Source organism: Micropterus salmoides, unplaced genomic scaffold (assembly GCF_014851395.1).
Source record: "Micropterus salmoides isolate LMB-PRFRI ecotype aquatic unplaced genomic scaffold, ASM1485139v1 Ms_hic_scaffold_2, whole genome shotgun sequence".
NCBI lineage: Eukaryota > Metazoa > Chordata > Actinopteri > Centrarchiformes > Centrarchidae > Micropterus > Micropterus salmoides.
In genome coordinates this window covers 11,454,370-11,479,828 of record NW_024041150.1, presented here as the reverse complement: position 1 = coordinate 11,479,828, position 25,459 = coordinate 11,454,370, and the positions used below count along the sequence as shown (strand labels likewise).

At 41.7% G+C, this 25,459-nt stretch overlaps 2 protein-coding genes across 6 annotated transcripts in view; one reads left to right on the top strand and one right to left on the bottom strand.

The window, feature by feature from the left end:
* rtn3 (reticulon 3) overlaps positions 1–8,943 on the top strand; it is a 41,461-nt gene extending 32,518 nt beyond the window's left edge. For all 3 annotated transcript variants that reach the window (XM_038732858.1, XM_038732856.1, XM_038732857.1), the window contains 4 exons: positions 1,061–1,130; positions 2,561–2,607; positions 5,392–5,450; positions 5,558–8,943. In XM_038732858.1, the coding sequence (XP_038588786.1) occupies positions 1,061–1,130; positions 2,561–2,607; positions 5,392–5,450; positions 5,558–5,606 (225 nt within the window). In that variant the 3' untranslated portion in view covers positions 5,607–8,943. The remainder of the gene's footprint in view (positions 1–1,060; positions 1,131–2,560; positions 2,608–5,391; positions 5,451–5,557) is intronic.
* A 2,617-nt stretch (positions 8,944–11,560) lies between these two features.
* Positions 11,561–25,319, bottom strand: si:dkey-106g10.7 (uncharacterized protein C11orf95 homolog). 3 transcript variants are annotated; one of them, XM_038730822.1, is made up of 6 exons: positions 23,777–25,319; positions 22,564–23,079; positions 18,435–18,788; positions 17,429–17,884; positions 17,117–17,292; positions 15,083–15,204 (listed from the first exon to the last, which is right to left on the bottom strand). In XM_038730822.1, exons 1-5 carry the CDS (start codon positions 23,895–23,897, stop codon positions 17,147–17,149), a joined length of 1,593 nt encoding a protein of 530 aa, XP_038586750.1. In that variant the 5' UTR covers positions 23,898–25,319; the 3' UTR covers positions 15,083–15,204; positions 17,117–17,146. The 3 variants fall into 3 exon arrangements, with proteins under 3 accessions (XP_038586748.1, XP_038586749.1, XP_038586750.1); XM_038730820.1 differs by lacking the exon at positions 17,117–17,292 and having other exon boundaries at positions 11,561–15,204; XM_038730821.1 differs by lacking the exon at positions 17,117–17,292 and having other exon boundaries at positions 11,561–15,204; positions 18,435–18,785.
* Positions 25,320–25,459: the final 140 nt, after the last annotated feature.

Below are 25,459 nucleotides of genomic sequence, written 5' to 3'. Positions count from 1 at the left end.
CATAAGACTTCCAAGCTTTGGTTTAATATTTGATTTGATTATATTAATGTTTAGGTTATAGGTTTAGGTAATATTTTATTGCTGCTGTGAAAAGGGAAAGGGAATACTGCTGGTAAAAAGCACATTATTTGTTTAAAGTGTTTGCAAACCACATGTTATTACACTTTTGTGTATATAGCAGTACATTTAAATTACAAGTGTACAATACTTTAGAATTCATTATTCAATTTTGCGCGTAACAATGCGATTAAGCGCAAGAAAATCATGTGATTAATCGCGATTAAAAATTGGTGCCCAGCACTAAAAGAAATATAAGAATGTTCTAATATTTTAAGAAGAATTATGAATATATATATAAATGGATTAATAGAGTGATGGGGCAGCCACAGAGTCGGGCAAAGCTCGGGGGAAACTCTCTGACCACCAGTCCACACTCCGTACCGTGGTCTGTGCTGGACTTGAACCAGCAACCCTCTGGTTCCCAAGTTAAGTTACCACAGACTTTAGTTAGAACCCAATGCATTTTCATTATTTACTTTTGATACATTAATCAATGTTTTTCCACAGAACTGCTTCAATTAGTAAATCAGTAATGTCCTACTCAACATACTGCTGCTCTGTTTATCTTTTTAAAGCACATACTGTTTTTATTGACCAATTGTTATCAGCTGCTGTCCAGCCGCAGTTCATAAATCCTTAAACAGATGTTTCACATTAAAAGCCGTCCAGCGACTAAAAGCACACAAACTCTCCCCTTTTCTGATGGACAGTTTTGAAACATATGCAAGACGTGCTCAGTGTTATTGTCTGTAACAGCAGTTGTAAGTAGAAATAATGAGGGAAAAACAATAGAATTTGTGGGAAATGGAGCATTTATAGTACAATTGCACCCACCATCAGTGTTTTTCTAGCTTTTATTAGTTTGTGGAGGCCACTGGTATTAAAGACATGGTTTGAGAATTTACAGTATGCTGTTCTCCAGATATCTGTTAAACTCTGAACTAGATGCTTCACCTCTCTGACTTACCCTGTGGGCTTCTTTGTTGGTTCTTTTCACCAGCTGGCTGTGGTCATGTGGCTGTTCACCTACGTTGGAGCCGTCTTCAATGGAATCACCATTCTCATTCTCGGTAAGCACCAAAGGAACCAGGATTTTCATGAATTTTAAGCAGTACATGCCTGCACGTTCATACAGCTCTCTATAGTTTCAGATACTGTTCTTTATTGTAAACGTCTAAAAATGGCACAGTCTTTTTTTGTCTTTGTGAATCGTCCAATGATGAACTCTATATAGAAATGTTACCGTCACTTCAATTAGGAGTTAAATAACCATTTCTAGACATTTGGGTTTGACAGGATTCCATGCATGGCCTAGTTGAAGTGTTTTCCTAGTTTGTTTTCCTTTTGTTGCAATTTTTTGCTTCAGCCAGTATAAGCAACTTTTAACGAGCCAGGAAGGACAAAATGTAGGTCAAACAAGTGCTTCAGTTTATTCAGGGGAAGCCATGGAGTTTTCACATTGGGGCCAAGGTTGGAACTAAAACAATACACTGTTCAGACTTGCGTAGTGACATTAGGCCTTCCAGTCGTCTACATGTTTCTGACATTTGACAAGTATACATAATAACATAGCATGCTATTAACGAAGAGCAGTCTGTGAAAGTTGCAGGCAGAAGTCTCTGTGAGATCATGATGTCCCTCGAGTGTTTAATGAGGCCACCATTTAGTCTGATCGTCCAAGTGATGTGCAGTGTGTTGACAAGATGGCTCAGAGGCTGTTAGGATGTATAAAGGGTGGGACCAGCTGCACTGTCCCATGAGTGTTTAATAAGTTTAATCATCTTAATGACAATAATAATTAAATACGTGGGTGTTGCTTTGGTTTCAGAAGAGGGAGACAGATCAGTGAACCAGAATAAAAAACATGTGTACAGTGGTTAGCATACATTTATTTGAACCTACCAAATAAGACGTGATGAAATTTGTCTTCATGTCGTCTGTAAGTTTAACTAAACAATTAGAAATGTAGTGTAGTGTCACTGGTTAGAATCAAACATATATAAAGCATGCCAAATCTGGAAGATAAAAGTATTCACTAAAAATCAGTAATGACCAAGTGATGAAATGTGTAAATGCAGAAGGAACTGTAGATGTGTAGAAATGGACGTATTTATTTGCTGATTATTTACCAACTATCACATAATTCATCATTTAATGATTTATTAAGCAAAATAAGCAATGATTTGTCCTTTAAAGAACTCACGACTTGTGTCACACAGACGAGAGCAAAATGGAACAATAGATCTTTTTGCATATCATACGCATGGTGTGTTTCTAAACTACTGCCAGAGTACTTAGCTGATAGATCTTTGCAAACACGAAGGTAAAATGACACCAGCACAGTTGAAACTCGTGTTGGCTGAGAACCTCATGTGGGCAGAAATGCAACTTGGTTCGAGTGTAATCCCTCCCTGTTCTCTGCCCTCTGTGAATCTGTGGTTTTACTTTTAACTCACGTCAGTTTGTAGTCTCTAACATGTCCTCTCTCCATGTTCCCCAGCTGACATCCTCCTCTTTGCCGTGCCCCCAGTCTACGAGAAGAACAAGGTGAGAGTGTGACCCTCTGTCCCAGGTCATGATGAATTCATGTGATGACAAACTGAGTCTCAGACCCTCCCTGACAGCAGCAATGACATAAGTTGTGAGCGAACATGCCCATCAGCAGTGAGCTCACTGAATGACTGCAGTCTTCATCAGACACTGAAGGCTTTCTGCGGCCCTCTTGTTGCTTTCCACTGCCCAGCTGCTGAGAATGTGAAGTCATTCCACTGAAAGTCATATATGATGATGCACATCACGCCAAATAGGTACTTCATGAGTTTAGAGGATTATACTCATCAACAGTCTGCAGCATTTTGTGTACATACAGTCAGGTAAAATTACACCAGACATATCAGTTATATGATATCTATAGCAAGGTTCACATGATGCACAGCAGAGATGGGGACTCGAGTTTGAGACTCGGACTCGAGCCCGCCTTAAGTCGCGCACACAGTGACTTCAGACTCGACTCGAGGTGCGGGACTCGTGAAAAATGTTATTTTTAGGAAACGTCTGATGAGCTTTCTGTTATCCCCCTCCCTGCGTTAGCTATAACCTGCCTACGTAACACGTATCCTCCCACACGTGAGAGAGGATTACCAACAGCGCAGCAGATGAGCCATTCATCATAAACTTTGGCTTTAAAACTTCAGAACTCAAAATAAGTTAGTAACCTGAGGTCAGTAAACATGTTTAGCTCAGCATTGGCCATCTAACGTTAGCTTGCTTCTTGCTTCAGCTACGACCTACGGGAGGTTTAGTCCGGCTGTTGTTCGTTATGAAGATATGAATGAGCGTTTGTTTACTTGCCAAACTTGTGGCAGTCGATTAACGTAATAATTTACGTCCTGCTGTCTGCCATTACGTTAATTATTAACGTTGGCTGCAAACAGGTAACAGGTTTATTGTTGACCATGTAACGCTACAGTTTTATTTAGTTAACGTTACACTGGGTTTGAGAGTCTGGGGGATGTGTTGCATTGCACAACATGGTTGTGTTCTTTAAATGAAAAACAGGTTACAGTTACAGCATCCCTTTTAGCTTTGCAGTTTTATAAGCAGCCTGGATTGAGCACAGCAGGTGATACAACATTCATCATAACCACGAGTAGTGCTGGTATATAATGTATATTTGAAAAGAGATATGAAATTAGACAATACCATTTGCTGCTCTCTCCCTCCCCCACCGCGCAGCCCCGCCCCTCCCTCTGCGTCTGCACGCAGCCGTCTGCTCACAAGATGGAGGGAGACGCAGTGCTGGTCAACACTGTTAAAGACCTGGCTTGTAAAAAGAAAAGCACGGTTCATTCAGTGTTTCCCACACATACACTTTACTTCGGCGGCCCGCCCAGGTTAGGCGACACACTGTAGCATTTATCACACTGTGGATATTTTACAAGAGCGGACCAGGTAAAGCAACTGTGAACACAGTAACAGCTCGACTCTACTCACTTTTCTTTAGTTTTACTTTACATTCTGAGTAATATTTTAACTTAAATCAAGAGACAGGTGTGTGTGTGTGTGTGTGTGTGTGTGTGTGTGTTGCATTGAACATTACGTGGCAGCAGTTGTGTGTGGCGTCGCTATGACGACCAGCTAGATTGAGGGGCGCTATCTCTGGGCACTATCTGCAATGGAAGACGGAGCACGGCCAAACCGAGTCGAGCTGGTACTGGTAATGGAAAAACGGCAGAAGAAGCGGGGAACTCTGAGGTGTTTGCAGCGGAGACGTTAGGTCTGTGAGTGGGAAGAACTGTTCCCACAGAGGAAGACTTGTGAGCATCTGATACACAGCAAGTCAGTTGTTTGACTATCCAGACTGCCAGCCATTTTCTAATGTTTATCTGGGTCCAGATCTCAGTGGTGGTCTCTATCTCTTGACTCCAGCTCCTTCTGGGGGATTCCAAGGCATTCTCAGGCCAGCTGGGAAATAAAATCCCACTGAAATATTCTGAGTCTGCCCTTGCATCTTCTCCAATGGGACATAATACCTCCACAGTGAAGCTTCCATATGCCCAAACCACCCCAACTCTGTGATTGAGTGGTTTCACTCCATGCTCTTTATGGATGTCCGAGCTCCTCCCCCTGTTCCCGGAGCCTGGGGTATACTTGAAACAATGCAGTTCATACAGAGTGTCGTCCAACTACATCTAACTGTACCTGTGTCTGATGGCCACTGAACTCATTTGGGTACCGGCGCTTCTTCATAAAGTTCCACAAAAAAACTGCATCCCACCTTCTACTCTGGATATTTAGTTTGCTTCAAATGAGGCTTAACGCACACACCGCTTCTCTTGACTATCCCTCAGTATTACAACATTAGTCCAACATAGCCCCAGCCTGTTAGCCTATAACATTAGCTATTACTTTGTTGGCCAAAACATAGCATAAGGTTTATCTTTATTATCATGAAGAAGTCTCCAACAAACCTCTGACCAAGTGAAGAGTAACACTTTCATGCATAGTAACACACACTCAGGCCCTCTCTGGGTTTGCGTCGACAGTAGCAATTTGAGCAAAAGCACCAGCAGATAGTTTTTGCGCTCGGGTTCTGGAGTGTCCCCACCAGCCAAATTCACTTGCATGGCTGCGAGCATCTAGAATGCCCCCCTGGCTACCCAGAAAGTCTTCTGTGCCTCCAACTGCGGCACTATGAAGGTGCTGGTGCCGGAAGAACAACAGATTTTGCAGCAGGAGAACGTTCTCTAAATGGTCCTTTGCAATGGTCCTTAAGTAATGAGCATTATTTTCCCAGACTGGCGCTTACCTTCTTGTCTTTTCTCCTTCCAGACCCAGATTGATCAGTACATCGACCTGGCACGTACTCAAGTCAACACAACAATCGCCAAGTAAGTCGATCTAATCATCAGCAATGTGTGTGTCTTAGATGATCACAGTGTAGCTTTCATCTCCAATCCAGATTTTTAACACCTGTTTTGCTCCCCCCCCCTCACAGGTTGCAAGAGAAACTTCCCGGAGCTGTGAAGCGCAGCAAAACTGAATGATCAACCTCGTCATTAGAAACCTCCATGTCACCATCATCCTCATCTACATTACCATCTTAACCCCCGCCCTTTACCTTCTCCTTCCCCTCTCCAGATAACACCCTACCCCTCCCCCGTCTAATTCCTGCTCCCCACTCCATCAACCATCAGCACCCTACTACACTGAACCTTGCTAGGTAGAAAATCTTTGAGCTATTCGATATTCAATGTAAAACTACTGCGCAGCTTAACTTGCAAGCATTAAAAAGAACTGTGCCTGTGCAGACAGGAAGCACGTCGCTAGTGAGGAAGTCATGTAACGCCGCGGCGGACCCCGACTATCTGTGGGCGTGCCACAGGGGAGTGGAGGTAGGGTCGAGTGAACTAGACTGAATCTATGACCTGGTTTTGTCGGGTACTGCGAGCAGGGGGTGGATGATGGCTGTTACTTCACAAAAAAAAAGCAAATGTCTGTACTCTAAACCACACATTTCCCTGAAGGTAAATTGATAATTTAAGAAAAGGAATAATGAAAATTCAATAAAACCAACCTTGTGTTATTGTGGCTAGTCATATCCTGCTCTCTACAGCTGTTGTATGATAGATATGAGTTCATTTTTAGAAGCTGGTAATGGGTTTGCTGTTACTGATTGGCCTGTTTGTTTGCCTTCACTTTACAGGTACCTTTGTTTGTAAGTTTCTGCAATGCACTGAACTTTTATTTTTTAAGCCCATGAGCAGGTTGAAATAAAAGGATTGGAACACTGAGCCAGCTGTGATAATTTGGTCTAGTTCACCCTCTTGTGATCAGGTGCATTTTTTGAACAGTTTTCTGTATGTATATACACCTTAGACGAGTACAGGCTCTCCCTGCTGTATAGAACACGTTAGCCTCGCTTTTTATATCAAAAGAAAGTTCCCTCATTCACAGCAGTCCTGACTTCTTTTGTTCACCTGTTCAAGCCACAAAGTGTTGAGCTCTCACGTTGACTTGTAAATTTTGATTCTTCTTACTTAGTACTATTATTGATATTAATCATAGGATGGCTGCTTTGGCCCCGTACTAGCTTGACAAACAGCGTTGTAGGAGTTCTGTTAAGTGTTATGTTGAGCTTCATAATTTTAAACTGGAGGTCTTTCAGAGGCCTCCTGACAAATAATTCCTGATTGTTCAATAAGTTAAGAGATACCCGCTCTAATCCCAAAATGGCTTCCCAACTCACTGTTAGTGTTTAAAAAAAAAAAGAAGAAAAGTCTACTGCTGAACTGAGTTGAGTTTTAAAACTATGGAGTCTAGAGTGTGCCACCAGAATAAAAGGCTTTTACAGTGTTTCATTATATTTGATAAAACAAATACAAGAGGTATGGTTGAAAGCTCTGAGGGGGGAAGCTTTTTTGGGTGAAGAATGAACTTTCACACCCAATTTAATTAGAGCTTTTTATTCATTTTGCATTTAAATGATGCAGTAGTAAACTTAAATTGGGGGGAAAAGAATGAAAAATCTTTAGATTTCTGTCAGGTATCTTTTAAAGATACATGTAACAACAATTTTAAAATGGCGAGAGGTTGGCCAGTCGCAGTTCCTGTTGCTGCTCTAGGTTAGACTGATTAAATTTAAGCACTGCTTACAGGTCTTAAAATTAAAGAGACATTATAGAAACTGTAAATGTTAAAGCAGGAGGTATATTCAGTACTTATTAAAATTAGTGATTCCACTGAAAGTATGAAAATTGAAAATGACATTTAACTGAATTTGCAATAACTTTAAAATGTAAAAATTCCTGAATGTTTAAGGGAAGTTCTGTTGGCACATTTTAGACTCAACAAAACCTCAACAGTGACCTATGAGGACGTTTAGAGAGGAGGGGCTTGTGTAACAACAGTTGTGTATAGAGTGTAGCTATGGAAGTTTATGGAGTGATTCTAGAGCTCGGTTTGTCACTTTTTTCTTTGACTGCCATGAAGTGCATGTCGTAGTGTAAGCTGGAAACAGATTCTCACCCTTCATATAGGCTGTATCATATTCTTGACCCTGACTTTTGTTTAATATGATTATTACTTGTGATCGTTTCAATGGTGTTTTTGAACTCCGTAAAAAACATAGACATATGTTAGCACTACTGCTATGCCTCCATATTGTTTTAAGGGATGAATATATTGAAGAAATGAAATTACATGTTAGTGTTGCTGTTTCATTGTACCCCGAAGTAAGTTTGCTGGGAGTGAATGTCCCCCGATTACTGAAAGGCCAACAGTGGAAGATCATCTTTTCATTTCCTCTCAATGCAGTAACTACTCAAGCTACTACTACTCGACATGTGCCTGTGTGCTGAATGTTTTCTCTGGTGGAACATTCCTTCCCATGCATGCCCTCCACTGTGAGTCATCTCACTGTGATTGACTCACAGATTTCTTGGTTGACCCGCCCCCCTGTGCATTGTGTCATTCAGACTCTTGGGTGTTAAAGCCAAAATATGCAACGTTTCTGTTGGAGATACTAGCTGTTAGTTGGTTGTTGGTGAGCAGCATCTGTAAAGGTGCAAAAGAAGCAGACAGTGAGTGGGGAATCAGGCGGCAATACAGAGACCGATGGCTTTGGCATGCATCCAGTTTATTTATTTGAATGTGGAGAAGTTGCATATTGTAGCTTTACATGGTGTCATTTTCATCTAAAAGAAAAACTTCATGCAAGCTACTGGAGCCGTTATACTTACATAAAGTCAGTTTATTTATAGGGTCAGTCAGTTCAACCAAATTAAAAGAGGGTGTATGTCACACACAAGCTAGTGGGATCTGAAGATGCAGATTTTCATTCTTTCTGAACTGACCCTTTGATGTTCAGCCAGTGACCTTTAAGCTGTGCTATAAAAGCTAACCAGCTTTTCATATGCACAACACCTTTAAGTGAACCTTTAGTTCAGAACAGGCCATGTTTGTGTTAGTGTTCTACCAAGGCTAAATAGATAACTACTTCTCTGAATCATAGTTGGCTTATTTCTTTAGAGTGTAATATATAATATGAATAAAACTCCATATTTTATCCTGTTCCTTCACAGCATGTTGCTTTTTTCCTTTTCCAGTGCGTCGCTGTGTTTTCATCGGGTAATGGGAGTGTGTGACAGGACTGTTTGACTTTTTTTTTTCTCTCTGGTGAGTCTTTTTTTTTTTTTGCTTTTGACTCTTTGCTGGTATCTAGATGTTGTTCACTAACATCAGCTCTGTTTTGTATAATGACTTGGGTTCCAGTTTTTGAAGCTTTGGGAAAGATGTTGCAGGCAAAAAAAAAGAAAATGGAAAAAAAGTATGTGGTCTCTGTACTGATGTCAAAGTGAAATTAATAAAAACATGTCAAAGGACTGTGGCTTGATGGATGTGTCCACTTTTCTCTGGGTAAAGGCTTTGAGAAAAACAAATATTTCCCAGCAGGAGGACGGAGGATTAAAAAATGCACCCAGATGAAATATCTAAAATAAGAAGATTTAACTTGAAAGGCTGCTGTCTGTTATGGTGTTTGGGTGGAGAGAGGATTATAGTTTCTAATTTTAGACCAGACCAGAATACTAAAACCATTAAGTGTTAATAGTCATGCAGACTTTACATCCCATTTAAATCCTATGTGGTATTACATAACAGAATCAAAGCCACATAGCCATAAATACTGAATAAAGTGTTACAAAGTTAGCAGTTATGTTACAGATGAACATGCAGTACATCAGGATAGCAGGTGGGGCAGTGTATGTGGATAACAGCTTGGTTATTTAACACAAGCCTGCATTTTTGTCTGTTTAAACTTGTATCTAGACCTGTTGCAAAAGTACAGCCAGGTTAACTAAATAAAGACTAAAATCAATGAAGTAAGCCATGTTTGAGGGATGGGCTACGGTGTCTTCTGTGTTGCTCCAGAGCTGCCGTCTGGCCCCACTATGATGGAGACTGCAGCTCAAACAATCCAAAATAAATTGATGTTCCGTCTTTGTTCATCCTGATCATTTGCTGCTTCTGGCTATTTTGGGATTACCAACCTCCAGACATCATAGTCTTAATTGGAAGACCAAACCTAGTCAGTGAATCTGGGGATATTCCCCCAGAAAATAGTTAATTTCAAAAACTGTTTTCCTGCATTCTAGTCAACTTATGGAGTCATATTGGTGCCAAAATGTGGAGTCAAGAGGACTGGGGTACTCCGAAGAATCTGGTGGGTAAAATATTTAAAAAAACATATACAATTGCTGAATTTTGTTCACATATATTGTTAATGGTTGCTATTGGTGATTTGATTTTCAAATTTGTAGTAAATGGTCTGGTATGGTGCCTTTCTAGTCCGACCACTAGGCTTTTACAGACATTCATACACTGATTGCAGAGGCTATGGTGGCATCTGCTGGGCTCAGTATCTTGCCCAAGGATACTTCAACATGCAGACTGGTGGAGCTAGTGGATCCAACTACACTAAAACTCCACACAGTACTCCCCCAGGGCCATAACATTGGTTTAAAAATGGGGGGGGGGGCATACACTGTATGAAAGAAGTGGACATAGCCATGACGACAAGAAGATTGGAGGCCGCACCAGAGTCTGATGGCTAGAGTCCGTGACCAGAAACCTCCAGCCCACAGCTGCTGCAGTTCAGGAGGAACCAGGGGTGACTGATGCAGTTCATTGACAGGGGCAGAAGGTCACTGCAACTCAGCAAAAGCTAGAAGGTTGTTGCAGCAGGTCGGGAGATACCAAAGGTAATTGCAGCTCGGTGAGTCAGGGTTTTGCCAGAACTCCGTAGGGACAGGAAGCTGCTGTACCTCAGCAGAGTCAGAAGGTAGCAGCTCAACAGTGACAGAACGTGGCAGCTGCTCAACAGGGTCGGGGGTTCCTGCAGTTTCAGCACAGAAATCTACTACAGCACAGGGGCCAAAGCCACTCGCAACTCAGCGGGGTCAAGATGGGGTAGATGCTCAACAAAGTCAGGGAGTTGCTTCGGCAGGGACAGGAAGTTGCTGCAGCCTAGCAGCGATGGGCGTTGGACGAACCACGACTGGACAAAAGGTGCAGGAGTCGGCCAAGCTGCCATGTGGACACAGGAAACAGGAGTCTGCCGGGACTGGTGGTACCTGATAGACAACACTGTGCGCTACTGTATTCCTTCATAGCCTAGCTTAAAGTAAAACTATAGGCTAAGTAACGTTAGTTGATAGGCTATATTATTATATAATATTCATATTAATATAGCTGATAATCTAGTCATGTATACGCCCTCCTGTTAACATATTTCAGGGAAGTCACAGACGGCGAGGAGCAGTCTGTCATCCATCTTTTTTTGCTGCGCGTCGCGTAGAGAAAGTTCAAGTCAATTCAACTTTGGCGGGGGCAGGCGTGTGCGTGAGACGAGCTACACAACATGCGGAAATGGGGTTTAATGGGGTTTAATTAATCCACGGTAAGTTGACTAACCAGCCTCTAAACCACCAAATAATCCTTGGTTTTGTCAAACATAGAGGTGTATATTGTTAATATTAGTTTGACATGAAGACCACATGTCGCTTGTCCTGCAGGTGCACTGTAGTTCATTTACAGTTGGGTGAAATGGCCATAAATGTTGTCACAACGGAAAATGACTCAGTATTTTTCTTCTTATTTAATTCATACCATTCAATATTGATAATTATCAGGATAAATGTCAAATCATTATTTCTTTCTATTTTTGCTCCTGAGTGAAAGTTGAAGAAACCAGATGGTTCATCGTTGTCTTAAACTTTTCTTTATGGTCAGAACAAACACGTGATGCCAAACAGTGGATCACTTCATAAATCTGAGGCTAAACATTAAAAACTATTCTGATCAAATATGTTTTCAACAAATATTTTTCAGTCCCTTTTCCTCAACAAAATAAATATCTTAATAGAAATGAGTGCTATTTTGTTCATGATTCAAATGAATTAAATCAAACATTTATGGACCATTTGTTATATTGTTATCATGATTGTTTTATTGCGCAGCCCGACCTTAAAGCAAATTATACTGTAAAAATGTGTCAAATTTCAAATAAATTCAGTTCAATAATCAATCTTATATAATTTACCAATAATTTAATAACTGAGAGTCAAATTGGACTAAAGTGTTTTGTTTTCCAACAGACCACTTTGTTGAGGGTTTATCATTTGTAATAAATGACTTTAATAATGGTTAATAAATAAGTTAGATACTTTACAGATCAGTTCAAAGCCATAAATAAGAACAACTGTCGTGTTGTCAGTAAATAATGTTGTAAAAATATAAATACTCGTGGGTTTCTCACTTTCTGATAAGTGATCAGCAAAGGTCATCTGTAAAGTGTTGATAGGTGTTGATATTCAGTTGTTAATAAATGGGGTTTGATTCGGATTCTCTGCAGCACTTTTCCACAATGTCCATTAGAGAGCGTTACCGGTATATTAAAGAGCTAAAAAAAAGTAGGACTCATTCTGGAGCAGGACCATTTTTTCACAACCTGGTAAGCCAAAGGTTGTTTTTAATAATGGCTTCTAACTGATCTATAAAGCATTAGTATATAATTTATTATCAATTAATAAAGCCATTAGTTATTATTAGTTAAGAAATTATACAGCTTTTATAAAGGGAAAAAAAGGGAATAAAGTGAACTTGATTGCCAATTTATACATATGGCTGGCTAGCCTGATTCAGAAAAGACAGGGAAGAAATGGCCACAGCAGGCAGTGTGACGGTGAGTATTTATTCAAAGATCATTGAAGAGAGAATGCATGTCTCACATATTGGCCATGTACAGATGAAAGGTGAGCGGACGTGGTGAGACTGAAGACAAATGAGGAGCCAAAGAGGGTCCCCCCCCCAAAAAAAAACATCGCACACATACACATTATAAACACACCCACACAAGCTAAAGCATCATCTCATTTCATTTCACTGTAACTTACTTCATTTTAAATACTTAAGTGCTATGTCAGAACTCTTCTAGAGGGGCCTTTTCTTAGCTAAAGGGAACCAATGAAATGGAAATATGACAGAGTTTCTCTGCTCTCATGGTGTCGCAGGGAGAGTTTGGCTGGGCAGACTCGTCCTTCACTACTACTGTGGAGTAGTTTTGTATCAAAAGCTTCACCTGAGCAAATTCTGTCACTGTACAACAGAGTAATACAGACACTGTTGGGAAACTGAGATTTCATGGAACAAATCCTAATATGTGTATGCTTCAGTTTGACATGACATAGTTTGTGAAATTCCCACTATATTCTCAAAAAATTACAAATTCTTGGAATATTTGGACTTTGAACTTGAACTCCCCCCCCAATTACGACTTTATGCTAAAAATATTTACTTTTTGTATAATAATCTGCCAAGTATGTCTTGCAATCCAACTTTACAAGTTTCTTCAAATGTAACTTTTTCTAGTTATAACTTAATTCTAACATCACATTTTTCTTACCATAATATAACAACTTCTTAAATTAGAACTTTTTCTCAAAATATTTTTCCCCTAATGCTCAAATTATGGCTTCATTTTAAATCAAAATTTTTAAAAAATCAGAAATACTGACTTTTTAAAGTATATTATAGCGTAGTCCTCTAAATTACATTGTAGTTTTCCTTATGAATTTATTCTACTGAAATATTTCTACTTTTTTGTCAAAATCTCCATTTTTTGGTTTTTAACAGTGGCCCTAATACTCTGTCGTACTTATAGCATCACCTATGCAACCAAAGCTGACACACGTATCCAGTATCTTCAAATGTCAACAGCCCACGTGTTCCTAAAAGATCACTGATGAAATGGTTGTTGATGACAACAGAATCCCTGAGTTACATTTTCCAGGTGAAGAAGTGACATTTTATGGCAGACTTTTCTTTCACAGACAGCTGTAAGTTATTCTACAACTTCTTTTGTTGCATACACTTTGTACAGTGAACGGAAAAATGAAGCAGTACCAAAGCTGGAGCAAACTCTTCAAAGCAAAAGTCCATCGAACAATTCTCCATCTGTTAAAGAACACGCTCATTGCTGAAATCTTGAATGAAGTAGAAAAATGAAGTAGAGATAATTACAAACACATTTTGTAGAAACCAGGGTGCATAAAAGTGCTTGTATAAAGGAAAAATAAGTTTATATTTTTTCCACATATTTACATATTCTTTTTTTTGTGCAGTTAGGTTAGATGGGTTGTAGATGATGAAAATGATGCAGGCCGGCGTAGCAACAATGCAGACTGACAGAGAGATAACATATCTCATTATAATGGATGAGAGAGAGGAAGACATCCCTCTCCTCCACTGTAAACAAGGAATTAAATAGACTAGAGAAATCTGATCTCACTGACTGCACGCTGGTTTTCATTGTCTTCAGCAATAACATCAAACACAGTCTCATTCAGTTGGCTGTACAGAAGGAAAGCTGGGTTTAGTACATTTTTTGGGGACAAAGTGCTGTGTTGTCTTCAGACACATTATCGTAAAACTAATTTACCTCAGCCTCGCTGAAGACTCGGTCTCTAACTTCCTGAGAGCGTAAGACTCTGGCCCTAACCAGAAACAAGCCCTGGGCCCCTCCTGGACCTGAGAGGTAACAGGTAGACAGCACATACTATGACTACAAAAGGGCCATTTTTGAGTTAAAAAACTAAATGTCCAGACACTCATGGAAGAGTTCTAATGTCTAATAGTGGCTGGTCAGACCAGAAAGTGCAAAAGCGAAATTAATTTGTGTGTCTTTGCAAAATAGGTAGTGCTAGAAGCTTGGTGACGCAGTTGTGACTACTTGCGGGGCTAGTTCTCTCTCTGGCGAGATAACTGGTAACATCATTTAGCTTCAAATGAGTGGCTGGACATTCATTTTTTAGGCCATGACATTTTTAGGTCGCGATGCTGCCACTTTAGCCACCGCAGTGCTCTCAGATCCAGAGTTAAAGGGGAAATTCCAGTATTTGTCAACTTCCTCACATATTTTGTCAATTATGACTACTGGTCAAAGTAACATTTTACTCAGCACCTGCATTGTTGAGATTTGGGAAGTCACAGGGGATAAGGGGGGACAAGAGGATCATACTTGAATTTCCCTTTAAGAAAGAAGGTGGGGCTGTTTCTGAACAGGGGCCATGTGAGGAGCAACGGACGGAAGACCTTTCTAAGTGCCAAAGTGTGCTGGAGCGGGCGCCAGCTCGGTGTGTCCGTGGTCCTGGGAGGAGAAGCAGTCGTCAGAGTGAATGAAGGGCAGGGCGGTCTGGTTGTAGCTCAGAAGGGCCTGCTGCTTCTCCTCTTGGCTGTACTCCAGAGAGTGAGGGTGTACCTGCTGGATGTGCCTCTTGATGGTGCTGACCTTCAGCGTAGCCAGCGTGGCTCCACACACCATGCAGATGAGCCCGTGTCTGCGACAGTCGTAATCCATCAGATAATCCATCCGCCAGCGCACCTGGTAGTTCCTCCTCTGGTCCTTCCCGGGGTAATGGCTGTGGCGAGAGGGCGTGGCTAGAGTACTGCCCTCCCTCGCGTTACCCTGCCCTCCACTTACATCCTCCTCCTTCTTCCCCGTTTTGCTGGGTGTTCCGACATCAGCGTAAGCGTCCTCATTCGTCTCTCCTGCGGTGACTAGGACATCGGCTCCGCTTGGGTTGATTTCTGCTAAAACAAAAAGTGAATGAGAGGGAGGGTGCTCCTGTAGTTAAACCAAATTAACCACCTTACTTTGACATTCTTGTCTATTTGCTTTCAGGAACTACTAACAGTGAACGCTGTCCTGCTTATATCACAAGCTGCTTTGTCATATTTTGGTATCTTAAAGCTGCAATATGTCATATTGTATATATTGGTATGTAAGAAAGTCTGTCTGTAAAAATCTCATCATGCTGTCAGATGTGAACACAAGCTGAAAAAAGAATTGTGCAGTTTTTTTAGGCAGGAAATTCTCAAATACATTCCCAATAAATATTTTGCATTAATAAATAACAAACAAATTAACAAAAAAGCAAAGTACTTGTAGCATAGTACTGTGAACATATTTTATTTGTAATTTAACCCTTAGCTCTTGTAGCCATCGATTTTAAATGCCTTTATCGTATTTTTTGGACAAAAATGTCTGCCAAATAACAAAATGGAAATGGAAGTAGAAAGCTTTTAATGTGAAACAAATGTGCAGGAAGTGTTTGGATTTATTGACACTAAGTTAATTTGGATTGGTGTCTGCTTCACCAAAACACTAGTTGGAAGCAGGGCTATATGTTCTGCCGGCCGAGCCCTCTGCTAAAAATAATAATCATGCAACAGTGTTTCCCCCATATGCATTCAGGGGCAGTGGTCCGCCGCTGCTGAATCATGACCGCCGCTACTAAAATTTCCCATGATCATTAAACTATGCGCCACATATGTTTTCACTCACACACTGTGCGAGCACGGTGCTTAGCCAGAGCAGGGAATCTTAAACAGTAGCCTAGGCTGCGCCTTTTGGCTGCTATGTAACTGAACATTAGCTCAATTTATAGAAAGTAACTGGTAGATGTATTTTATTACTGCCTGCTTGTCCAATGTTGTCCAAGTACAATCTGAGAGTAAACTGGCGTAGCCTACAGCTCTGTCCTGTACAGACTGATTCAATTATTTTTCAGTTTCAGGTGAGTCTGAAAAAGTGGTTGTTAGGAAAAGAAAGGACGGTGGAGACTGTAGAGGTGCTGAGGTTAGGAAAGCAAATTAGTGATGCTAACTAGTCCTTTTAAGCTAATCTTTTTGGATTTTAATGTGCAAATAATTGAATGCACCTGAGAAGGAAGGTGGTTTCTCATGTCTATACAGATACATTTCAAAGGCTGTAAAATGAAGACACAAAATGCAAACATGAGCAATTGTATCTATAATGATTCTGAGGTCAAATTAACAGGGTTTTAGGGGGTGATGCCCAAAATATGGTGTGCAATAAATGTAAAATCACTGTGGAGGATCAGAACCAACCAAATTACTTTCCCCAAATCTAAAGTTTGTAGTTCCTCCAGTAGACTGATCTTTGGCTGGTGGTTATTTATTATCTGCTCTCGCTTTTCCAACTATTTTTTCAGACATATGGTGAAAATAATGGCCCAATATGATGTGAAATTACATATCTTTCATTGGAAAACATGAAATTTTCTTGGGGGAGCACCTCCAAACCCCCCAACCAACACCAAAACATTCATCTAAATCTCACATTAAACTGAGAAAACACTGAAGTTTTAAGCTATTCTAATGTGCATCACATGTTCATGGACACAAGAGCAATGTTGCTGAGACATGTTGTGTTGGGGTTTTATATTCAGACAAAAATTTTGCTGCTACAACTCCATCCTAGGGGAAACACTGTGCAATTCTTCTAGACAAGTTGTGTGTAGACGTTTGTGCCAAATATCACAGAGCTATAATGTACTGTGAATTGACCTCTGACTTTCTGGATATAAAATGTCATCACTTCATTATTTTATCCTATTAAACATTTGTATAAATGTTAGCATATGAGTGCTTGAGTTATGGCCCAAACCGTGTTATGTGAGGTCACGGTGACCTTTACCACCAAATTGTAATCAGTTCATCCACGAGTTCATGTGGATGTTTGGGCCAAATTAGAAGAAATGTCCTCATGGCGTCCCACAGATCCCGCATTCAGATGGAGAATGGGATGGACGGATGGACAACCTAAAAAATCATGCCTCCTGCCACAGATCAGAAATGAGGAATACAATATACCTATAAAACAAGGAAAATAAGGAATGAAGCTCTCTGGTATAAGTCTGTTTCTGTCTGCAGCTGACATTGATAAACACCTCTATTTGAGATTTTACAGTTTTACAGTGGCAAGTAACAGCAGCTCAAAGCCTCTCACCATCTTGAATTTGCGTGCCTTCAGTAGAATAATCTTTGGTCCAGGCAGCAGCCATGGCTTCCCTTTCTTGTCGGCTCAGGGTTTTGGTCTCGGGGTGGCATTCCTGAATGTGGCGGCGGAAGCTGCTGACCTTGGTTTCGTGCAGGACCTGAGAACACACCATGCAGAACGTGCCCCGGCCCTGAGGCCCGTAGGCCACCAGGTAGTCGAGGCGGAGCCGCCACGGGTCGCCCCCCCGCAGCCGCTTCTTCTTGGGCTGGCGGAGGGGCTGGGGTCCCTGCTGTGGAGCCCCAACACCTCCGTCCTCACCAATAAGACAAGTGTCCTGAGTTAAAGTGCCATCATCTCCTGGGTACATGTCATTGTTGATCTGGATGGCCTCCACATCCTGAGCAAAGAGGTCCACCCCACCTTCTTTGGTGTTGGGCTCTGATTTGATTGAGTTTTCTGACTCTTCTGTTAGGGGCCAGAGAATCACAACACATATCAAAGATTTAAACATACAAAGATTAGTTCGAATTCATTTCTGACATTTAACAACTACAGGTCCCGTGATGTTTTGCCACCGTGCCTGGGGATTCATGGGAACTACTGTTGAATGATAGAAGCAAATAATCATTATATCGATGATATTGTTGGATGCTGATGGGAGCACACTGTGGACCTCCTGAAATCAGCAGACATGGACTGTAGTGTTGGAACATTTATGAGTGTGACAGGACAGGACATCCCGGCTGCTTGGCTCATCCTGTTACCATGGCAACACTGATCCAGATAAGCAGTGATAAAAAAGGTTGGTGGGCCGATTTGTGCTTGTGACATCAATACATTTCAGAGGTCAAACTGATAATGCTAAATGTTAAGATGAATGTACATGATCTAGTTGTACAGCTCCATCAGCCACATGCTAACAGCTGATTTGGATCAAATCTACTTATTGTTTTGCTTAATACCAATCACACATTTGGTTTTTGAGTGCATATAGTGTTGTGCCTTCTGTTCTTACCATGAGTCTGAGCCCAGGCCTGCAGGATGCAGTGCTTCTCCTCAGAGCTGTAGACCAAGGAGTTGGGGTGGGTGTCCAGCACGTGGCTCTTGATGTGATCCAGGTGAAGCGAGGGGAGCTCTCCTCCACACACCATGCACAGCAGCCGGCTGGCTTCCGCCTCATACTCCATCAGGAACTCCTGACGGAACCAGGCGTGCAGCGAGTCATTCAGGTAGCGTTCCAGGGTGCGAGCTGAAGGCCCGGGGAGGTCCTGCTCCTCTTGTGGCTGGGGGGCTTCACCCTCCTGTGACTGAGGAGATAGACTGAGGGGTTGTTGCTGCTCCTGGGGTGTCACAGGGTATGGGGGTTCTGCTGTATTTAGAAAATATAAAATGAAAATTAAATTAAAATAGTTCTTCTATGGGTGTCATTGCTGTTGGGCACAGTGTATTTTTGATACTACCACTGGGAGTTGCCAAGGTGAAAATTTCAAATTTTGCCCATAGGGGCTTTAAAGGTCCCATAATATTCTCATTTTCAGGTTCATACTTTTTGGGTTTCTACTAGAAAATGTTTACATGCTTAAATGTTCAAAAAACACATTCAATTATAACTAATAGTGTCCACTGCTTTAGCACCTTTATTCACCCTCTGTCTCAGTTTTAGCTCCTGTCTCTTTAAGACCCCCCTCTCTAAAAGCCCACTGTTCTCTGAGTGGCCAACTTCTGGAAGCCTCCAGAGGGGCAGGAAATAGCTGGCACAGCACTGAAACAATGGGGGCATCCCAAGTCTCTTAATTGCATCCTTGTTTCCCTCACTTGCATCTTTTCCTTATTAGTCCCGCTCAAAAGACGCGAGGAGAGAAGAAACGAGGAAATCTGAGACATGAGACGTCCTTTACCTCCAAAGCGGGAAGCAGCTGTCAAGTCGGCTTTAACAGCTGGAGAAACTTTTGATGGAGTTTGTGCACTGTGCTGATATTAATAAAGGCTCACAGTTATCACTGCAGAACAGCATGTTTTCTCTCTATGGCTGTTACCTGTTACACATGAATAATTATAGGCTTCATTATTGATTACCCAGAATATGATCATGGTGGATTTATTAGGCTAAATGTGTCAGGGGAAATTGAAATGATGTAACTCATATCAAAGTTGACACTCAAGTTTTATGCTCTCTACTTATTTCATCCTCTGATATCCTTTAACATTTCTCCATACATTTTATTTGCATTAAGTCACATCACTCGTCACAAATCAATCACTGCATTCCAACAAATCGAAGTGTTTCCTGCTGACAGACACACTATCCAACTCTCTATGACTTTAATTGTCTCCATAAAATAAGTTAATCGGGCAAAGAGCAGAAATGAGAAATCTTTCTAATAAATGAAGAAAGTTGTTCATGGTTCTTTTGTTGTTCAGACCTACAATGAACATAGATTTTAACTAGACAGTGAATCATAAAACAAATCAAATATAAAACTTTGCAGTGATACACTTGAGTTAAACGTGGTATCCGTTGTGATGTATCAGATCAGACCGATCAGCTGCAGCGTCCTTTATTTACTGCTGTTGGTGAAACTGGATCAGATTTTATGGAGAAAATATTTTCTGGTTTTCTCCTCTTATGTCCTCTGACTTCTCCACCTCAACTTTAGGTGATGTATGGAGTTTGCTGATGGACAGATAGCTTTACTTGTTTTTGGCAGTTCTTTAGCTGCTAACTACTGCTAATGGTAGCTCCTTCTGGCTAATTAGCTCAGTTAGCCGTACTATTGGCTGACTCTGCCCGAACTGGAATCTTGGTGCGGATGTGTTGGTGTTTCCACCCTGTTAGTAGAGAAGCAGGCGCTCAGTTTGGGCAGAGTCAGCTGATAACGGCAGTTACTGTTAGCAACAGCTAGCAGTTAGCAAGCTGTAGCATTAGCAACAAGTAAAGTTATCTGGCTATCAGGAAACTTCACACATCACAGAGCTGAGGCAGAACAGCCAGAGAACATCAGAGGGAAAACACAAAATATTTCTTTTTCCTCCATGACCGTAAAAGTTCTTTCTGTGAGACACACTGAACAACCTCCAGCTCTGGCTCAGTGATGGAACGACCGCTTGGTATTGTGTTGGAAAAAAAGGTTTGATGATGGGGGCATGACTGACAGCAGAGTATTCAGTACGTGTTCAGTATGGAGGGCAGTCTACTGCTCTGACGGGCTAAAGGAGGTCCTATGCTATACAGATCCCTCCATGATGTCATGAAGAGAGCCACATTCAAACAGCCTGTTGAATGTCAAAGTCTCAGACTCTCCCCTCTGGCAGGAGGCTGCGGTCCATCAGGACCAAAACCTCTCGCCACAAAAACAGCTTCTACCTGTCTGCAGTTAGTCTCATTAACATATATTATATGTTATATTAACATATAACTTGCATTGTCTAGTCCATATTTATATATTTCTACATTTATTTATGTCGACTGAATGTTTGTCTACGTGTAGCACCTTATCACCTAAGCAAATTCCTCATATGTGTAAAACACTACTTGGCAGTAAAGCTCCTTGTGATTCTGATTCTGAAGTCTTGGCATTTTAATGCTTTTTTAAAAGAACATTAATCACTTCGGAAAAAATGTCTGTGCCAACACATCGATGAAAACTAGACTAAAACAACATCAGTCACAAATATGGCCAATTTTAAAATCAGTCCTTTTCAGGTCACTTTCTTATTGAAATCACTTTCACTATCAAACTAATTGAGCAGAGGAGCACAACTTCAGTATCTTTCAGGTTTCGCCCCAAATTATCCGACAAGTGTTCTAATACTCCACAAGTTCATCCAAACAAGGATCCGTAATCTAACAGTTACACATGGCATGACAGTGCATATGTATAAAATATAGTAGAAAAAATGGAGAAGCTTTCGGTTAATAAACATATGTGACTGTCAGGGCCCTCAGTTAGCTGTGGAGCAGGAACACTGCTTACCTAATGTCCTGTAACCTACTGCCCAGTCTGTAAAGGTTTTTTTACTTGGGTGGAGGGTAGCCAGGCAGAGACGGAAATAATTCATTTTAAATTTGGTTGTTAATACACCAAACAAAAATGGCGTGTGTTCAATACAAAGGAAGAAAGAGGTGCTGGAAATGTTTGACATAGAAAATGACAATTTGATTGAAAAGTATTTCTTTGCTAAATAACAAACAGCCGTTTCATGTGTAGTTTTGCGTCATTTCCTGTTTCACATTTTACATGTGTTTTCTTGACATAACGTGGTTTGGAGACCAGCGTCGTGTGACAGAGTCGTTGTCAGCTCGTGTAGTGTGTGACCCCCTGTCACCAATCAGTCACGTAGTGTGAACGCCACAACGACTTCAAGACTCCCGTCACAAGATGGCAAGTTGTGTTGTGTGAACAGCAGAGCGAACTGCCTGAAAGTCATGTAGTCTGCACGAGCCTTGAAGCTCACTGATTAACATGTTGTTGTTTAAACCAGAATAAAAATAAATATAGTTAACTCCCATGGTACGGAAAATAGAATTGGTCAGTCATCAAATCTTTTTTTTTTAACATCTGTTTATGAGGGGGGATAAGGCTCTGTTGGTGGGTATTCTAGGCCTCTGAAAATCCTGGTTACAGCCCTGCTTCGCTATGTGGACACAGACTTCACCAGTGCCAAGGATTTAAGTCACAACTGCTGCCTACATAATTATTTGCTTTTGTTTTTGTCTTCTTTTAATTTCCAACAAAAGATCCCTTCAAAGCAGTGCTGTTTTACAGCAGATTGGGAAATCTCAAATGTCAGAGCACATTAACACAGCAAAATAACAACCAATTTCTGGCTTTCTATTGTTTGGTAATTTCAAAAGCTAGTATTTGCTCAATTTGCCCTGGAAATGATAAAAGCTAATACTTAAAATTTCTTTGAGTCATAAATGTAAACATAATTCTCTTCTGTCAATTTTCTTAAATATATTACATAGGCAACATCAGACAGTCATGTCCAGGCACAGTCTTGCCCTCTTCAATCCTCAATACATCATCACTGAATCATCCACCTTCCTCTCCTCCTCACACACCAACTTGCCAAGACACAATCTCATACTGCCACCAAGTGTGAGATTTAGAAACCTCCTAGTCAAATTGAGCCCAACCTACCGGAAGCATGTTGGTCTGAGTCCACTGGCTCATCTTCTTCCTGAGGTGAAGGTCCAGCAGTAGAGCTGTATGATCTCTGACCTCCCCCCAGAGTCAGGTGACTCTCCCACCCCGAGCGGATGACCTCCTTGTCGGCAGCGCTCCACAGCAGGGAGTCCGGGTGCTTCTGTCGGATGTGCCTCTTGATGGTGCTGAGCTTCAGGGTGGCCAGCGAGCTGCCGCACACCATGCAGATCATCCCGTGACGTTGTGGATCAAAGTCCATCAGGTACTCGCTGCGCCAGTACTCGTGGTAGTAGCGGCGGTGGTCGCGGCCTGGGATTCGGCTCAGGCCTGGACGTGAGGCCCTCTGGACCCTGGGTTTACGTCCAGATGGGCCGGGGGCCGGGGAGAGGAGGAGCGGCTGGTCTGGGCCCTCTGTAATGCTCCAGTAGCTGGTGCCTGGAGACCTGACAGGTGTGACCATGTCAGGCTCTGATTCCTTCTCACCATGGCCATTGGCAATAGCATCCTCCCCTGACAGGAGCAAGAGAGAAAAGACATCAGTCCTGCTGTCTGATTAGATTTGTTTATGCAACTGTTGTCAGGCAGCAGATCCTACTTTTCTCCTCTGATACCAATGCCAATACTTAGGCTCTTTTTGTTGGTCAATACAAATCTGATGTGAGACAAGATCTGAGGATACATCACAAAAAGTGTCATAAAAAGTACCCAACATGTTACTTATATAAATAATACATATACATACAGAGAGGTTTTCTCAGATGTAATGTTTCAAACTGTCATTGTTTGGCTCATGATGACTGACAGCTGGAACTCAGATTTCCCTGTGTAATGTTTAGCACCATCATTCTTTATGAAACGTGCAAATTACGTGTTTTAACGTCCTACGTGAAGGATTATCATGTTACGTATGATCTAATATGGATTATTTATTCCAAAAATCCTTTTATTATAGTTTATTTATCGGTGTGAGGCAGCCTGTGCCGCCGCTGTCCACTAGGTGGCAGCTGTGTGTGTCGGTCCGCCTGCCTGCGTGCTGTTGAGCCTTTGTTTATAGGAGCCACAGAGACGGAGGGGCCATGCTGCTCCATGGCATTGTCCCTGACACGGATTAACTGGCTGCTTGACAATGGCCGTGGCTCTGACAGCCACGCAGAGCCACTTTGCGGTGGGAAACACCAAGAATAATAACACTAGTTTTTTTCTTTACCTCCCAAGTCACCCTCTTGCGTCGCTTCCTCCTCCCCGCTTATTATTAATGAGAGCAGCTCAGCCTGCTCGGCACACCGGAGGTCCACAGGCTCGCTTTCCCCCGTTTCTTTCTCTTCCATCACTGGCCCGGCTGCTGCTTTAATAGTGGCTAGTGTTCCTCCTTCCTTCACTGTATCGTAGCGCTGAAGCGGGACATGTCACTCTAACAACAACATGTTAACAGTAACATGTTAACACCGCTCCGCACCGCTCGACACGCATCTGGCAGGCGCTCTATAACGAGCCCATCGCAGGGGAGCCCGTGCTCTACGATGTCCCCCCACGCGCCCCGCACGGGAGCCAAGTTAACTTTTCATGTAATCACACAATCATGTATTCCGCTGGCGAATAGACGCGCTCCTCCGTCCGGCTCTCAGTGGAAGCGCCTCAGCGCAGGCCTCCAGTAATGTATTTTAAGGCTCTTGCTTGTCTTCAGGGTGGGGAGCCGGACTAGGGGCCCCTGGGGCTCCTTAAGGGGCTCCTGGGTAAATTTAAAGAGACAGTAGCAGCGTCGACAATGCACGCACACCCACCCCCCCGGGGGGAGAGGGGGAGGGGGGCGAACGGAGCGGCGGGAGCTAAATACTGATAAGCTGCTAATACTAATGCTGTTGTCCTCACGAAATCATGCGATAGTAGAATCGGGTTGGTTCGGCAAGGCATTGGTTAAAACACGAGGCGGGTCCATTGCAAATCAGGTCCCCATGAGCTCTGGCTCCTAATATTTTTTGCTGGGGATCCCACAGGCTACTTCTTTTTATATAAAAACCTGTTTAGTGTTGTTTACGGTGAGATATGTTTTGGGTTTATTCCAGATGATAACCCGCGTTATTATAGGCTACATATAGGGCTGCAACTTACAGTTAGCCTATCTTCAGTGTTGGCTGATCCGCCTGTTAGTTGCTTTGATTGATTAATCAGTTAATTAAAATATTTAAATTAGCCTACCTGTTTCATCTGAACAATGGCCAAAAACACTGTTCAGTTTGCTATCACACAAGACAGACCAGCAAATATGCACTTTTGAGAAGCTGGTAACAGCTTCACATTTTTTCATTCATTTTTTTTCATTAAAATGACTTAAATGATGAATCAATTATATTAAATAAATCTAATTATTGGCAATCAGGTTTCTGTCTCTAATCATACATTCTCTTATCTAGTTTTATTTGTTGTACTTTAGTTATTTTTAAAGTAAAATATTGAAGTCCTACCCCCCTTGATTAGAACCCCCTAGATTAGAATTGTAATATCTATTAAAGAGATTTTACAAATGTCTGTACTTTAATCCACTACTCACTACTACTTACTCACTACTCACTACAGTACTGCCAGTACTGATCAGACTAGCCTATTAATGATCCACATTTCATCATTGTGCTCATTATTCAAAACACATATGTCTCTGTAGCCCTACCCCTGCTGATTCTGCACAAACCTCCACATGAATTGAGGTCATCTGTAGAAAAAAAGACAATAAATCAATGGACCTTTGTCCAGCTGTTCCAAGTTGGAAAAGAGTATGTTATTGCAAGCTTTACATAATCTCTGTGCATCATCACTGGATTTTCTTTTGATTCGTTACTCAGTTTGTCTCCTGTCCTAAATTCAAGTTTCCCTAACTGACAAATGAGGTTAGGCC